General features: G+C 38.1%; 1 protein-coding gene across 1 annotated transcript in view; it reads left to right on the top strand.

Moving 5' to 3' along the window:
- The window catches only part of AFF3 (ALF transcription elongation factor 3), a 588,477-nt gene that overhangs the window by 388,913 nt on the left and 182,604 nt on the right, over positions 1-16,960 (top strand). The window contains exon 6 of the mRNA XM_090281791.1: positions 8,775-8,855. Within this exon, the coding sequence (XP_090137917.1) occupies positions 8,775-8,855 (81 nt within the window). The remainder of the gene's footprint in view (positions 1-8,774; positions 8,856-16,960) is intronic.

The raw sequence follows: 16,960 nt of genomic DNA, 5'->3' as shown, positions 1-16,960 counted from the left end.
ACCTTTCATGCAAGTTTATTCTTAGGACTAGAAGCCATCCCTACTAGACTAGGGCAAGGCCATTCATGATATGTAAATCACCTCTCACACTGAGAAGAAATATTTGGGCAAAGTTAATAGAAACCTGTTTGCTCAGGAGGAACTTATCTGGGAAAGGGCTTGAGAGGGAGAAAGATGTGTGCTTGCAGCCAACGGCACTCACAGCACCACAGCACCTGGCATTGCCTCCCCCCGTGATGAACCAGAAGGCTGCTATCCCGGGGACTTTCAGGTCAATACCAGTGACATACAGGGTCTGTTCTTGTCCAGCCTGGCCTGCCTGTCTCTGTGTCCTGACCAGATGCTAATTCCTGTTACCAGAGCATAGTGATTGTCTTCCTCTAAATGCACATTTCCCCAGCGCCTCCTTCAACTCACTTGCTAAAATGCCCTAAATGTTGCCTTGAGGTAGCCTATAGGCATAAGGGCAAAGTTTCTAAACTCTTTAGAACCCAAACCAGCTTTTGCAAAAAAGATGTATCATGCTTACTGGTAATTGTCCCACTTAAGAAAAATGCCAGACACTGGGATAGCACTGCTACCCTCTGTGCTTTAGTGGCAAAAGGAGTTAGGGAAGCAAATTATTGTTTAATAAGCATACTTTCATTATCCCTTCTATTTGACTATGAATAATTAACTAGCTAAATATTAAATAATTAACTGAGTGAAGTAGATTAAAAATCAAGTTCATAAATGTCTTTTCCTATACTCATCCCCTCCCTTCCAAGGTCCACACCAAAAGCTACCAAGATCATAAAACAGCAATAATTACATTCTGTGTAGCACCTACTTGTGCCAGACACTATGCTAAGTATATTGTATATTTATCAGTAATCCTGCCAGCTAGAGTTTTTAACACCAATTTACAGATGAGGACGCCAATAATCAGAACAGTACCATTGCCCAGGGTCATTCTCTGATTCGTGACAGGGACGGCATTAAACAAGGTTTCACAGATACCAGCTCCAGTCCCTTTTTGTTCTATTATTCTTCTTCTCTGTATTGAAGCACTGGTTTTGTCCAATGCACCTTTCCTCATTATCTTCTGTGGAGAGAAGTTCAGGAACATTTTAAGTGGTAAACATGGCCAAGAACATAATTGTCACCCTCCTCCCCTTCTAGCCTCTACAGTCTTCCTCTCTGTCCCGAATAAACCATCTTTACCGTTAGGTGCATATGAAAGAGCAGTCTTATTACTGCAAACCAGAACTCCTTCTAGAACTAATTATAATCTATGTGTCTGTTAGGAGGGCTAATTTCTGGGTGTTTGGGCTACCACTGAGAGGTGTTTTGGAGATCAGAAATAAAGTGACAATGGCATCATTAGTAACCTTTCCAACAAGCTGGTCAGAAATTTAGCTTACATCTTATAAACCTGGACTTAATGTGACTTATTTTCAGAAATGATCTATCTGTTCCAACCTCAGACTCAGAATTTGAGAAATCCTCTGAATACCCTTCAGGTGCTTAATTCATTTTTTGAAGCCTCTTTTAAAATTAGACCAATTAATGTTTCTTATCAGGGGCACATGGTCTGTAAGAGTGCAGGAAACTAGCAGGTATCTGTGTGTTGCAGCAGGGACTCACAGCTGGCATTGCCACCTAGGGTTAGCAAGAGCCGTTAAGTTCTTGCATCTGTATACTCAGTATCAAAGCCCTTTTCTTTATGTTCTGAGAACCCAGTGTAGACTTTCTATTTTTAACATTTTAACACAATGTTCAGTTCTAGAAACAATCCCAAAACTTAAAGAATGGGAATTATAGTGTGTTTGAAACACAGAAATAAAGTGAACCTCAAAAACTAGGTGAATCTAAAAATGAATTTGAGGAACTTATGGTTTCTCTTGTTCCAAAAAGTGCCAGGTAAATAGATGGAACCAGGAAGGCACTGAGCACAGATGGACAAGAGCTAAGACAGGTCACATCCATCTACCTGCCCCAGCAGACAACTGGAAACAACAAAATTGCATCTAGAACAAGAAATCTTTAGTTAAGTCCAAAATGAAGGAATCTAGCATGAAATAATTTGTTAAGAGGGGCAGTTGAATCAACTGCAATCGCTGCTTTTATCCCTTTCCACGAAGAGTTTGTGAGGACAGCTTCTGAAGTCAGGGGTATGAGAGGTGGATCTCCAGTGCATGGAGTTAATATCCTTACAATGAATAACACTCTCTATGATATGGAAGAAATAATGAAAACCAGCCACCTAGTGGTCTCACCTTTTTGAGAAGTGGAAGCTAATAGACAAAGGAGAACGTGTAATGCATGGGTCTAAGGTGTCCTTGGAGCCAATTTGAAGGCTTCCTTTTGTAGTCATCAGTGCGGGATGCTCACCTTCCTGCTTTAAGCCCACGGGGTCATATCATTATCTATGCACAGTCTGTGAAACCCGAGTTGAAAACTGCTTTATGAGTTGCTTCTATTAATCTTAACCTACAAGGTTCACCCTCCATTTTACCCATTGGGGATTAACCTCATTGAGAACAGGGGATAGCAATAAGTTGAAAAAGCTATGGTGTTGCAATGAATTAGATTAGTTGGGGTTCCAATCTGAGATTCTCCCATTCAGGGGGTATGCACGAGACCAGAAAATACAGATATAGCAGCTGGAAATCTTCTTCTCAGGTCAGCTTTGATTCAAATTGGACATATTCTTGGGTTTTCAGTTTAAAGAAGTGAGATTTCACTATGGCTTTTGGGAATGGTGTTATTACAGGTTTTTATTGGTTATTTGCTTATTTGTAATTTTAGCAGCCTAAATTACACTATGAAAAATATGTTTTTTTTAAATCTTAGTAAGGAAGGTGTTTTTTTTCAATAGCTACTGTTTTTCCAAAACCTTTTCCTAAGTAATGTTTTCATCAAAATAATGGCCCTGAATACACTATAGTACTATTATTTTTCAAACTATAGGTTTTTCTACTGTAGTAACAGAACGAGAATATTCTTGGATTTTTGTTGATTTTTAGGCACTAATTTAGAGGTTTTGACTATGATCTTGTTCTGAGCCCAGATCTGCCCAGGCTTCAGTGTGACCTTGGAGTCTGTGGTTAAAGGCCGGGGACAGACTGACAATTAGAATGTAAGCACTAGTCCCAGTAATGTTTCTCCCACTTGTCTACTCAGGGGCCGGTGCTTGGCCTCCCGGCAGCAGGCCCACAGGCGCATTTTCCCTTTCACCAGATCTAGTTCTCCTGCGCACTGCCTGCATTCAAAGGACAGACAGTGTAATAAAAACTACCATGTGTTGTCGTTGACAGCACTTATCTGATCAGAGTGTCATAACACGAGTCTCACGTGTGAAAGAACTGAAAAGCTGAGTGATTATTCTGATATAGAAACTGAAAACAAAATAATGCTCTGATCTGCAGCAGCCACTGCCACTCATAAAAATCGACTCTGGCACTTTACATTTTATTCCCAAGTCACGGAATTAATCCAGTGTATTATTTTAAAAAGAGTAAGTTGATGAGTACAAAGAATCCTGGAGTTAACTATGGTCATTTGCCAGGCCTGGGGAGAAAGCCTCTCCTTCCCAGCAGATTCTGAGTTGGCAGCCCACGTTGAGACATTGCTGAAAGAGAAAGAAGTAATTTAATCGCTCTTGGTCCTGGCAACAGTTATATGTATTTGGTAGGATGAGTGTAATATACTATTGCTGTCATTTTACAGGCAAAAAAAAGAGAATCCAGAGGGATTAAATGAATTCCTGTTACATTGTGTTAGGCCTTTAAGAGTTACGAGAGCGTTATAACACATGATCCCTTCCCTCAGAGAGGTCATAATCTAGTAGGGGTTAAAAAGTGATAATCTGATAGCAGTGACACAAGAAAGGAAAACTCGCAGCCCAGGTAGCATGGAAATATTAAATGCACGGCACAAATCGTTGTCAAGGAGGGTGAAGGGTGCAGTCCTGGCCGAGGCTAGCACTGGTCAGTGAGCTTCCTAGAGAGGCAGGGATGAGAGAGAACGGAGAGGTAAGTGAGGTTGGAATTATATGAAGTGAAAACCAAAAAATGTCAGAACAGGGAAACCCAGGGCAGGGTAAGAGGAAATGGGATGTTAAGCCATCTGGCTTGAAGGAGGACCATGCAGGAAAGGAACAGGCAGTAACAATGCAGCGTTCCATGATGGCACGGTAGGACAGAGCATCTGGAATGTTTGGAGCAGGGTCCCTGGAAAGCTTTCAAACAAGTACGGCATACTAGTGATTTCAGGAAAACACTTCTATGGCAGTGACTGAGATCGACTGCAGTGGGGAAACAGCAGACAGGGAAAGAGACTGGGGGAAGTATTTTCCTATTCACTGATTTTAGTAGGAAAATTAAGATATTGTTTAACTCTTTTGTAGTTTAATCTGCCTGCAAACTATATGTACTTTGCAGATCTTCATAACTATGCATTTTGAACTCTAAGATTAGATATCAGGCTAAAATTCAATTTTGTTTCTTCTCTTTTTAAAAAACAAAGAGCTACACTGCTCAGTGAATGGATGTCCTGAGCTTCAACCATTTGTCCTAAGACAGGCTGATGCAGGTAACATCAGTATATGTGAGTAGCTACATGGAGGGAAAGGAGACTTGTGCAAAATGAGAAGTCTACTCACCTTGAAACTATGGATTTTGGGGACTCGTGGTCAGACTTGCTGCACAGTAGGCATGAAAATGGAAACTGCGTACGTGCCCCATGGCCTTCTGAAAATTAGAGGGGAGGAGAAAAAACTGGACAGTTAATGAAATTCAGTATTCTATACTCATCATTTAACCATCTGTTCTTACATTTAGGAGAAAACTGAGTGTATTTGCTATAAAGAGACTTGGCATCTTATGCCTAAGAAATAAGAAGACACACTGAAATATGTCCCTTGGGTAACAAGACATCTGCTTAGGGCTGGGACTGGTAAGGCTGTGTTAACACAGAAATGTTGATTCTTAATCTTGTCAGTTGGCTAAGGAAGCTAGGCTCAAAACTGAGGACCTCTCAGTGGAGGTATAGGGTGTGACTTCATTCCTAAGTGAAAGAAAATCAAAAAGGAAGGAAGGCAGACAGATCAAAGAAGTGTTAGAGGAGTTTATAAAGTCAGAAGTAGCCACCTAGACTTTGGAGTACTTGGCTTTAAACATTCTGTTTCTCTTCCTGTCTTACCTGTGGTCTAGGAAAGGATCAAAGGACACCCAAGTGGAGGAAAGAGGCACAGAGAGCAGCAACAGAAGGAATGGTTGAGGCAGGAAGGTCCGGAGCACCGGTGGGGGTGGGGACAGTGCATACATTAGCCTTGCAATAAAATAGCATTCTTTCCCTGTGAAGTGAGGCAAACTAAGGGGAATTTTAGCAGTTATGAAATTTTCTCGTTTGCTAACATATTAAATCACTACCAGAAACTAAGTACTAATTAAACACCTTTTAATCAAATCTTATGTCGCTGACTACTATTACTATGTCAGAGATTCATTCCATTGAGAAAACTTAGGGACATTTTCTCTAATGTAAAGTACATATCATACCTAAGAATCATAATAATCTTTTTAAATAACTATGTTTTAGAAATATATAGTTTGTATTAATAATTGCTAGCTTAATTAGATTACATTTGCATAATAAATCATTCTCCTATAAAACTCACTTTTCCATCTAAAGCTCAGAGAGAAATTCTGTTTCTCATTTTAGAGGCAAGAATTCTGAAACTAAGCTTGATATTAATCATTCTTTTATTGAATGATTAACCATAAGAGGACCATGCTATGCTCTGTATTTTCTCATTTAATGCTTATGATTAAACCATGAGCTAGTTGGCACCTTTATTTCTTTGGTTCTAAGATACCACAGATGGAGATCTGATTGATTCCAAAATCTGTACTCTGAAATCACTACAAGTTAGTGAAGATGTAACTTAACCTAAGCTCACTGAGCTAGTAAGTGACGGAAGAGGAAAGAGAAAGAGCCTATTTTCCCTTAATTTTCCCATGCAACCCTAATGGAGAATTTTAATATGTAAATAATCAGTCTTAGAAAGTCATTGCACATTCATTAAAAACAAATATTTAGTTCATATAAATAATTCTATGTTTTTGGAAATTCTAACAGATTTAAGTGTTTTCAAACAACCTTACTGGCTTTATTATTCCTTCATATATAAAGCAGCACTAAATTAGGTGGAAAATCACATTGAAATACTTGATGAATTAAAGTAATGAAAATAATATCAGTGAGCAATTTTGCATTGAAATATGGGCATTTGGTTCAATTCAACAAGTTAATTTTGAGTACTTAGTCTATAAGGTGCTTCATTGGCATAGATGAATAGACAGTATCCCTCTGAAGAAATTTTCAGTTTATCTTTAAAAGGTTATGTTTAATAAATATGAATATTCTTGAAAGAAATTATTAGAATTCCTACTTGGGGATTATGTTTAGTAAAACTGAATATTCTTGAAAGAGAGTATTGGGATTCCTTAGTATGGTTTTTATTCTGTATTGGGGGAAGGATATCAGAAGAAAGCAAAATGGTTGAGTGCATATAGAGAGGTGTATATGTATGAAACTATACACATAAGAAGAATCTGAGTTACAATGAGAGAGAGAAATGAGTGCTTTGGAGAAACATGAGAAGGGAACTGTCATATCATATTGGAATAGATGGGGAATCAGCTAAGGCCCCATGACGTAAATGATGTTTTAGATGAGCCCTAATGGATGAGTACAACTCCAAAAGGCATGTGGGGGTAGTGTGTTCACACACAAAGAGAGTAGTGTAAGTTAAAGCAGAGGCTGTAGTTTTTCTTACATGTAATGCATGTATAGACTAATAAAAAGGCACAAGGCTGACAATGGGGACCTTGTTATAGAATGTCTTGAGTACTGTTTGTTTGGGGGGCAAATGCAGTAGAGTAAAAAACAAACACTGGGTTGGGAGGAAGGAGATGTGTGTGAACATTTCAGTGGTGGCATTTGTGAACTGCCTGAACTTGAGCAAATCACTTAGTCTTCTCAAGCTTTAACTTCCTCACCTCCGATATGGATATAATAATAATTACTTTAAAGGTTGGGTTTAAATGAGAAAACTTGTATGGAAATATTCTGAAACTGTCAAGCACAGCAAGAGGCATGGTCGCCATCGCCATCATTATTGTTGTTATGTATGTGATGGTCCGTGTAGATATTGAGGAAGTGGCGATTTTCTTTTCAATCTGCACTTGAGGAAAAATGACTTGACAGAAGTGTGAAGGATGGCTTAATAATAACAGAAGAAAACCAATCAGTAAGCTTCTAAAGTAATTCAGGTTAGCAATAATAGAAGTTGTGATTAGGATGGTAGTGAACTAACCAGAAAGGAAGGTAAACGCATTGCAGAGATACTGTTTAATTTTTCATTCACTCAGAAATGAACTGGGTACCAACCCTATTCCTGGACATAATCCTCACAAAAGAGACAACAGGGGTAGAGATACAGGATAGGATGTGCAGATACTTGGGGAGTGAGGTAAAATGAATGTAACGGGTCACTGAGTCTTCCTTTACTTTTCCACTGGAGAAACTTTGGTACCAGCAGAATGGAGAAGGGACATCTTGGGTGCATATGAGCTTAACCCATCTCTGGTACAGGTGTCATGGTGAGTGGGAGCTGATGTAGGGTCAGTAAATCCTTCCAAGGAGCATTTGAATACACTCACTCCCAGTGTGGGTCTCCATCATCTGAGGAGCTGGGGCAGGGAGAGTTACCCAAGGAAAGGAGGCACAAGACCTTCTCAAGAAACTCTCACTCCAAAAACCTGACAGAATCCCTTTTAACACCACCCCACCCCCAACCAGGGGAGGTGAGAAAATGTCTTCACCTAAAGAGAGAATTTCTCACTTCTCTTAAAACAGACCATCTGCTTCTGTGCTTACTTATGTTTGGAAGTGGGTATAAACCAAGAAATAGGGTCCAGAGCCTATTTGTAAACTCTAAGTCAGGTTCCTAGTAATCAGAGATTGATTCAATTTAATTCCACAGTCATTTAGTGAATGCAGATATCTTCCAGGAGATGGAACTGATGGAGAATACTGGGAGTGACTAAAAGGACCCCTGCCTCTCTCTCACAGTTTAGTGAAAGTGTATGTCAGAAAGCATATGACAGATCATCACATGTTGAGCTTAAGTTGTCTTCTTAATACTGTTATAAACATCACAGCATTCTGTTTGTTTCATACTTGTGATTTGTGTTTTCACTTCTCCACAAATGACATTTTTATGAAGACCAAAGTGATGTGTGGGGGCTTATTGGACACTCTTACTAATACGAGTTTCTTATAAAATAAACAATTCCTGTAATATTGATCCCTAAAGTTGAAAGTGCTTTATGCAGTCCTTCAGAAACACCCTGTGAATTTTGTGAGATCAAGTCCCAGAGAAGCAGCCTCATTTGTATGGCTTTTTCCATAGAACTTTTACCACTGGGTGTCCCTTTACTCAGGTGCTTATTTGAAGTCAAAATAGGACAACCTTGTAGATCTTTTTAAGGTATAAAAGGGGCATAGGTAGAGCCATGGAACCAAAAATTGGTAAAATTAGTGAAAAAAATATGAAAGTGATTTTCACATTCCTTTTTTTTTTTAATTCCCTTTTATTCCTTATTTATCCCTTACTCATTTTTTACTCTTTCCATGCCTTATCAAGGTAGGCTTTATAACTGATTTACATGCTACTGACTTTAAATACTCTGTATTACAATGTTGTTTGATTTTCCTCCCTTTAGGAGATGACTTGGCTTCCACCACTTTCTGCTATTCAGGCACCTGGCAAAGTAGAACCAAGCAAATTTTCATTTCCAAATAAGGTAAGATCTTGTGTCACTCAGGAGCAAAATCCTTCCTGCAGAGATTTTTCATGGACAGTGGGTTTTCTCTTGATTGTCTTTTCCTTTGTAAATACTCTTGCCATAGGCATATAGATCTCATTTTCAACATTTTGCAAACATATATTTATTCATCAAAGGGGAAAATGAAGGTTGTAATTTTACTTACCTACCTTCCATACTTAACGCAAAATGTGATGCATAATATACTGTCATTTTATCTTAAAACGTTTGTGAAGTTGAAATGCATTTATACTGATTTATAGTGTGATTGTGTGCTTGTTTTGTTTTTTCCTGAGAAGCTGTTATTGAATTAATGATGAGTCTTAAAATCAATATCTTAGAATTGAGGACATATAGCATTTAATTCCTCTTAGATATCTTTTATAAAGCATAAAATATTATCTAGGATTTTAAAAGAAAATATTTCCATGTTTTCTATAGACAAGTACACACACACAAATATTAGCCACAAAATATATTTAAATTATACATGAGTCTAATATGTTTTATTTCAATATAACATAAAATATCATACTCATTATAAATGAAATTATGCAAATAGAAGGAGCAAAGCATGAAAGTTCCCAGCACCTTCATCCAGATTTTATTTCCCTACCCAGAGATTACAATCAAGAGTTTTATGTGTACCATTTCAGTCATTCTCTCTATGCATTATACATACATATATGTGCATATGCCATTTTTAAAACTCAGAAATGGCATAGTACTAAAATCATTTTTTCTAAGAGCCAGTTTTTTCCAAATACTCATAATACATAAATATCATTGCTAAATATTGTCACAACTTTCTTAAGGGAATATTGAAATAATTATTTACTATAATATCACAATTATAAATTCCATTCCAATAGTTGATTTTTATTTTTCATAACAAAATGTATTTGGGTATATATATTTGTGAATGTATATTTTCTCAATTCCTTTTAAGAGCAGCAAAATATTTCATAGTATGAATTTGCTGTAATTTACTGAATCAAGCTCCTTTTGATGGACTTTCAGATTGTTATGGTTGGTTGTTATCACAAACACTGTTTCAACACACAGTTTTTTGTAGATGCCTCTTTGAATGTCTCTAGTACTAATTCCTAGAACAGGAACTGCGGTGCTTGGGGAATCAGAAGCCGTAATGTTTCAAGGTACTTTTTTATGCATCTTTGCCAATATTTAATATTATCTGGCTTTTTATCCTTGTTCCAGGGTAAAAATTTGCTGTCTAATTGTTATTTTTGCATTTCTCCAGTTTCTTCTGAGTTTGAGCATGGACTATTTCTCCCTTGCAACTCAGTCATTGTTATCTGTTGTGCATTCATACTGAATTTTTAAAAATGATTTGTAGAAACTTCTTCTAGCATATTCATGTGTTTATTATACATGATACAACTGTTTTCTTATAACTTGATTTCTATACCTTTTATACTACCAAAGTGTTTAATTTTTGTCAGAGATTTAAAAATAAAGTCTTCCCTGCACCAATATTCTAACAATGTTCTCTATTTTGTTCTAAGTCTTTTATAGTTTTTGGTTTTAGGTTTTAAAAAATTTTGTGGATGGTGTAACAAAGGATTCTAGTTTTATTTTTACCAATGGCTAGTAAATTATTGCAACTCTGTTAACAAATTAACCCATATTTCACACACACACCCCACTGTTCTGAAATACCACATTTATCAACAGTTGAATTTCTAATTCTGTTTTTTAAATATATTGATCTATGATATTTTCCCCCAATAACTCATTGTTTAAATAAAACCTTGACAAACTTTTTCTGTAAAGGCTCAGATTGTAAATAGTTTAGGATTTGCAGACAATACATATATGAATGACTGTAGATATGTTCAAATAAAATTTTATTTACCGAAAAGTGGTAGTATAATATATTTTAAAAACTTATAATTCAACAACAAAAGGATAACTTGTTTTTTAAGAGTGGATAAAGGATATAAATAGACATTTCTTCAAAGAAGATCTACAAATGACTAATAAGTACAAGAAAAGATACTATCACTATTATGAATCATTGAGGAAATGCAAATCAAAATCACAATGAGATAATGAGTCATTCCTACTTAACTAGTTAAAAAGACAAACAATACCCATGTTAACGGACTTCTGGTCAAGATGGAGGTGTAAGTATATATGCTTTGCTTCCTTGTGCAATCCCGAGAAGAATTACAACTAAGCTCAAAACAAAAAAACACCCAGAACTACCAGAAAATTGATCTGTATAGAAGTCTGACAACCAAGGATTTAAAGAAGCCACATTTATCCAGACAGGTAGGAAGGGACAGAGACCTGGAGTCGGGGCAGAGAAGAGGCAGCGGAACAGGTGGTCGCACACTCGTATGTGGTATATAAAGCTCAAGAGGAGTACCTTGTGAATGAGCGATCTCAGCCCCAGGCTAGACCACATAGCCCAGGATTCCAGCACCAGGAAGATAAAGCCTCATAACTTCTGGTTATAAAAACCAGTAGAGGGGGAAAACCCAGTGGGGTTGGGGTGGCAGAAGAAACTGCCAGCTTCTCAGAAGAGTCTGTTTAAAGGGCCCACACTGACTTAGAATGTACACAAACACACCAACTCTGGGAATCACCACCAAAGCAACAATTAGAAAGGCACTGGTTGCATATGGGAAGAGGGTGAAGTGACTGGAAACAGGGTGAGTGCCAGGCAAACCTCAAGAAACCAGGCAGCAAAATTGTCCCCTCTCTGACCTCTCACCCCCACACAGAGCTACAAAGTAGTGAAGTGGATTGCTCCACCCTGGCAAATAGCTAAGGCTCTGCCCCATACAACTTAACTGGTACACTAAGACAGGGAGTCAAAGCAGCTCTACCTAATACACAGAAACAAACACAAGAAGGCTGCCAAATTGAGGAGACAAAGAAATATGGCCCAAATGAAATAACAGAACAAAACCCCAGAAAAATAGCTAAATGAAACAGAGATAGCCAACCTATCAGGTATAGAGTTCAAAACACTTGTGATGAGGATGCTCAGAGAACTCATTGAGTATGGCAAAAACATAAAGGAAGAAATGAAGGTTACACTAAGTGAAATAAAGAAAAATCCACAGGGAACCAACAGAGAAAGGAGGGAAGCTGGGGTTCAAATCAACGATTTGGAACGTAAGAAATATACATTCAACCAGAACAGAAAGAAGAAACAAGAATAAAAAAAAAAAAAAAAAATATGAGGAAAGTATAAGAAGACTCTGAGACATCTCCAAAAGTGGCAACATCTGAATCATAGGGTTGCCAGAAGGAGAAAAGGAAGATCAAGAAATTGAAAATTTATTTGAAAAAATAATGAAGGAAAACTTCCCTACTTTGGTGAAGGAGATAGACATATAAGTCCAGGAAACACAGAGAGTGTCAAACAAGTTAAACCTAAAGAGGACCACACCAAGACACATTATAATTAAAATGCCAAAGGCTAAAGAGAAAGAGAGAATCTTAAAAGCAGCAAGAGAAAAGAAGAGAGTTACCTACAAATGAGTTCTCATAAGACGATCAGCTAATTTCTCAAAAGAAGCTTTGCAGGCAAAAAGGGACTGGCAAGAAGTATTCAGTGATGAAAAGCAAGGACCTACAACCGAGATTACTCTATAATAGCAAAAGCTAGTATTTAGAATGGAAGGGCAGATAAAATGCTTTCCAGACAAGATAAAGCTTAAAGGAGTTCACCATCAGCAAGCCATCATTACATGAAATGTTAAAGGGGCTTATTTAAGAAAAATAAGATCAAAACTATAAATGGTAAAGTGACAACAAACTCACAACTATCAACAACTGAGTGTACAAAACAAAAACAAACTAAGCAAACAACCAGAACAGGAACATAATCATATATATGGAGATTATTTGGAGAGTTATCAGCTGGAAGAGGGAAGGAGGAGAAAGGTAGAAATGGTGCAGGGATTAAGAAGCATAATTGGAGACTTCTGGCCAAGATGGAGGCTTAGACTGACACGCTCAGTCTCCCTCTACAACTAGAAAGGAATACAACTACCTCAAAACAAAAGATAACTAGAAATTCCAGAAGATAAAACTACACGGAAGCCCAACGTACAAAGCTATAAACCAGCGGTGCTCGTCAGATGGGTAGGAGGGGCGAAATTGGGCGGTGCTGTTTGCGGAAGCAGTGGGGACAGTGACAGGGAGAGCAATCCCAGCTGCAGTCGAGCCCTGGCAGCTTGCAACCCCAACGCTCGGAAAGGCAGCCTCCACATTGCCTCGGACGGTGAGGCCCAGGGGGCGAGAGGACAGTCCTGGTAGCGCAGCAGAGAATAACGGCAGGAATCCATCTTGGACCCCTGCCCCCACTCAAAGCACCACAGCGCTGCGAAAAAGGTTGGGATCGCCGCCGGTCGCAGGGTTGTGATGAGTACACAGGGCTCTGCCCCCTATAGCCGGCCCAAGAAGCAAAGCTGTCAAAATGCGGCAGACAACTATAGAAATCCCGGTGACGCAGTTCACCAGGCAGCAGATGAAGAATCTGACAGACGAACAAATAAGAAACCTTTCAGAGACTCAATTCAGAGCTATAGTCATTAGGTGGCTTACAGAATTAACAAAAGATTTGGAACAAGATAAGAATACTGAAAAGAACAAAAACACATACGAGGCAAGTGATGAGGAAATAAAATCCAGAGATTAAATCAACAAACTGGTACACAGGGAAGGAACAAACATTCAACCAGTGCGGAAAGAGGAAACAGAAAGCAAGGGAAGTGAGGAAAGGATCAGAAATCTCTGGGACAGCTATAAGAGATTGAACATACAGATTATAGGATTGCCAGAAGGCGAAGAAGAAGAACTAGAAATTGAAAAATTATGTGAAAAAGTAATGAAGCAGAACTTCCCTAACTTGGGGAAGGAAATAGACTTACAGGTCCAGGAAGCACAGAGAGTTCCGGGAAAAATGGACCCAGGAAAAACCACTCCAAGACACATTATAATCAGATTGTCAAAAATTAAAGATAAGGAGAGAATCTTAAAAGCAGCAAGAGAGAAGAAAAGAATCATGTACAAAGGGGTCCCAGTTAGACTATCAGCGGACTTCTCAGGGGAGACCCTTCAGGCAAGAAGGGACTGGCAAGAAATATTCAAAGTAATAAAAATCAAAAACCTATACCCACAAATACTCTATCCAGCAAAATTCTCATTCAAAATAGAAGGGCAGAGAAAGTGCTTCCAGGACCAAATAAAACTGAAAGAGTTCATTAGATCCAAACCGCTATTATATGAGATGTTAAAGGCACTGGTTTAGAAAAAGGAGGATCAAAATTATGAACATTAAAGTGAAAACTGCATCACAAGAACCAACAACAGAAGCTAGGGAAGTGAAACAAAGGCAAACTAAACAGGCAACGAGAGTGGAAAAAGAACTATAGGTATGGGGAACATTTTGGGGGAAAGGCAACAGGGAGGGGGAAGAGGAGAAAGGGAGGGAGGTGGTATAGGAATTAAGAAGCATAGTAGGAGGGAGTGGAGTAGACAGGAAGAGGTTGAGAAGAACTATATGCACAACCAATGGACATGGACTAAAAGGGGGTACAAATGGAGGGAGGGGCATCACCAGGTGGAGGGGAGCAGAGGGAAAGGAAATTGGGACAACTGTAAAAGTATAATCAATAAAATATATTTTTAAAAAAAGCATAATTGGTTGGTACAAAATAGACAGGGGGAAGTTAAGAATAATATAGGAAAGAGTGAAGCCAAAGAACTTATATACACGACCCATGGACATGCACTAAGGCAGGGGATTGCTGGAGGGAAGTGGGGTACCGGAAGAAGAACAGTGGGGGAAAAATTGGGACAACTATAATAGCATAATCAATAAAATATACTTAAAGAAATAACCAGTGTTAGCAAGGGTCTTGAAATATTGGAAACCTGCTATCAGTTGCTGGTGGAATCATAAAATGGTGCAGCCTCTTTGAAAAACATTTAGGCAGTTCTTCAAACATTGCATTACTTTATGATCCAGCAGTTCCACTCCTAGGTATATACCCAAGAGAATGAAAACACACCTCCACAAAAACTTAAATGCATGTTCACAGCATCATTAATCATAATAGCTAATAAGCAGAGACAACACAGATGTCTATCAAGTGATGAATGGATAAACAAAAGTGATATATCCTTACAATGGAATATTTTTCAGGCATAAAAAGGAATGAAGTGATGATACCTGATACAGCCTGGATGAACCTTAAAAACATTAGCTAAGTAAAAATGAGAGAAACCAGTCACATACAACCAAATATTATATTATATAATTTCATACATTTGAAATGTCCAGAATAGGCAAATAAATATAGAGAGACAGAGAATAGATTAGTGGTTGTTTGCAGCTCAGAGGTGGGGAGGTAGGATTGAGTAATAGCTAAAGAGTAAAGAATTTCTTTTTGAAGTGATAAAAATATTATAAAATTAATTATGGTAATAAACTCTGAATATGCTAAAAATCATTAAATCGTTTGAAACAAATCAGAGGGTGAGCTGTGTTTGCTCTATGGGCTGTAGTTGGCTAATTCCTAGTTTAAATTATTGATGATTTTTGGCCTATTTATACATATATGCGGTCAGGCCAATAACCTATATTATTCAAAAGTCCTGTCTATTGTATATTTTTCTCTTACAGATCAATTTAAGAAACATCTTGGTGACCTGTTGCTCCTTATAAAAATTCTCTTAGAATTTTGGTTTCTAACTTAACTTAAGAAAGTATATCCATCTGACAGTATCATCTTCCTATCCAGGAATTTGTAATATCTCTTTACTTCTATTTATATCTTCTTCATGTTCTTGTGGTAAATGTTTTCTTTTTCTTGTAGGTCTTTCACACTGGTTCTTTGGTTTATTCTCAGATATTTGAAGATATTTGTTTACTTTTCTATTTAAGCTTTTTAAAAGTTTTTATGTTTTCTAATTAGTTCTTGATGGTGTAAAGGAAATTTACTGGGTTTTATATAGCTACTTGAACTCCTTTTGGTTCAGGTAAATTTTGGGGGTGAACTTATATTTTTCTAAGAGGAGAAAATAGAATGAGTAGCAGGGAGGACAATGAATGCTGTTGGTGACTGGGAATGGGTAAATTTTCAATAGAGAGCTTAGGAGGTGGCGTTTGAGCAACACCCTGAAGGAGGTGAGGGAGCAGGTCATGCAGACAAGGGAAGATGAGAGTTGCACAAGATGGAAGAGAAAGTGGAAATTGTATGAGGCAGGAGCATGCCTGGATGCTAGCAGCACAGCAGGGCCAATGGGGCCAGGGCAGAGCACATGGGCATGGAACAGCAAATGACACAGAGGGCTGCAGGGACACTGATGGACTTTACTCTGCTGCTTTTTGCAAATAACAAGTTTGTTCTGTTTTATTCTTATTGTGTCAGCTAGAACCTTTAAATCTTTACCTTGTTCATGACATTAAAGGAGGAGGATTCCAAGGTGTTATTGTTGAGTATAACTGCTTACTCTGTGTCCAGACTAGGTAGCTTCTTTCTATTCCTAGCTCTCTGAACATTTTAAAGGTTTGAATTTTCATTTTTTTACTCACAGAAAAATTCACCCTTTTTAGTATCCTGTAAGTTTTAACAAACACGTGTGTTCCTGAGACCTCCACAGTCAAGATACAGAAGCAGTCTATCGCCACCCAGATTTCTCCCTGGCACTCGGTAGTCAACCCTTGCCATACACCAATCCCTGGCAATCATTGATGTATTTTCCAGAATATACATAAATTGAACAAGTTTGAGTTTAGTTGAATGGTTTATTCAGCTGGTATTGAGATGTTCCTAGTTTTTCTTTAATCTGTTAATGCAGAAAATTACATTGACTGATTTTTAATCACCTGTACAATCCTATGATTCACTTCCTTAATTATGGTATATTGTTAATTTAATATGCTTTTGGTGTTAATATTCCCCCGTTCCCCTCCAGCTCCCTTCCCATACCCCGCTCTCCCTCTTCCTTTCTCTCTCCTGCCCCTCCCCCACCTCTGCTCTCCTAAGCTCTTAAGGCCTTTCTTTTGCTATAACTTGTTTCCTGGGCCCATTTCTTCT

The sequence above is a fragment of the Furipterus horrens genome, unplaced genomic scaffold, assembly GCF_987537825.1.
Source record: "Furipterus horrens unplaced genomic scaffold, mFurHor1.1.pri manual_scaffold_6, whole genome shotgun sequence".
In the NCBI taxonomy this organism is placed as follows: domain Eukaryota; kingdom Metazoa; phylum Chordata; class Mammalia; order Chiroptera; family Furipteridae; genus Furipterus; species Furipterus horrens.
Note: the sequence above shows the minus strand (reverse complement) of the source record. Positions and strands in the feature narration are given on the sequence as shown.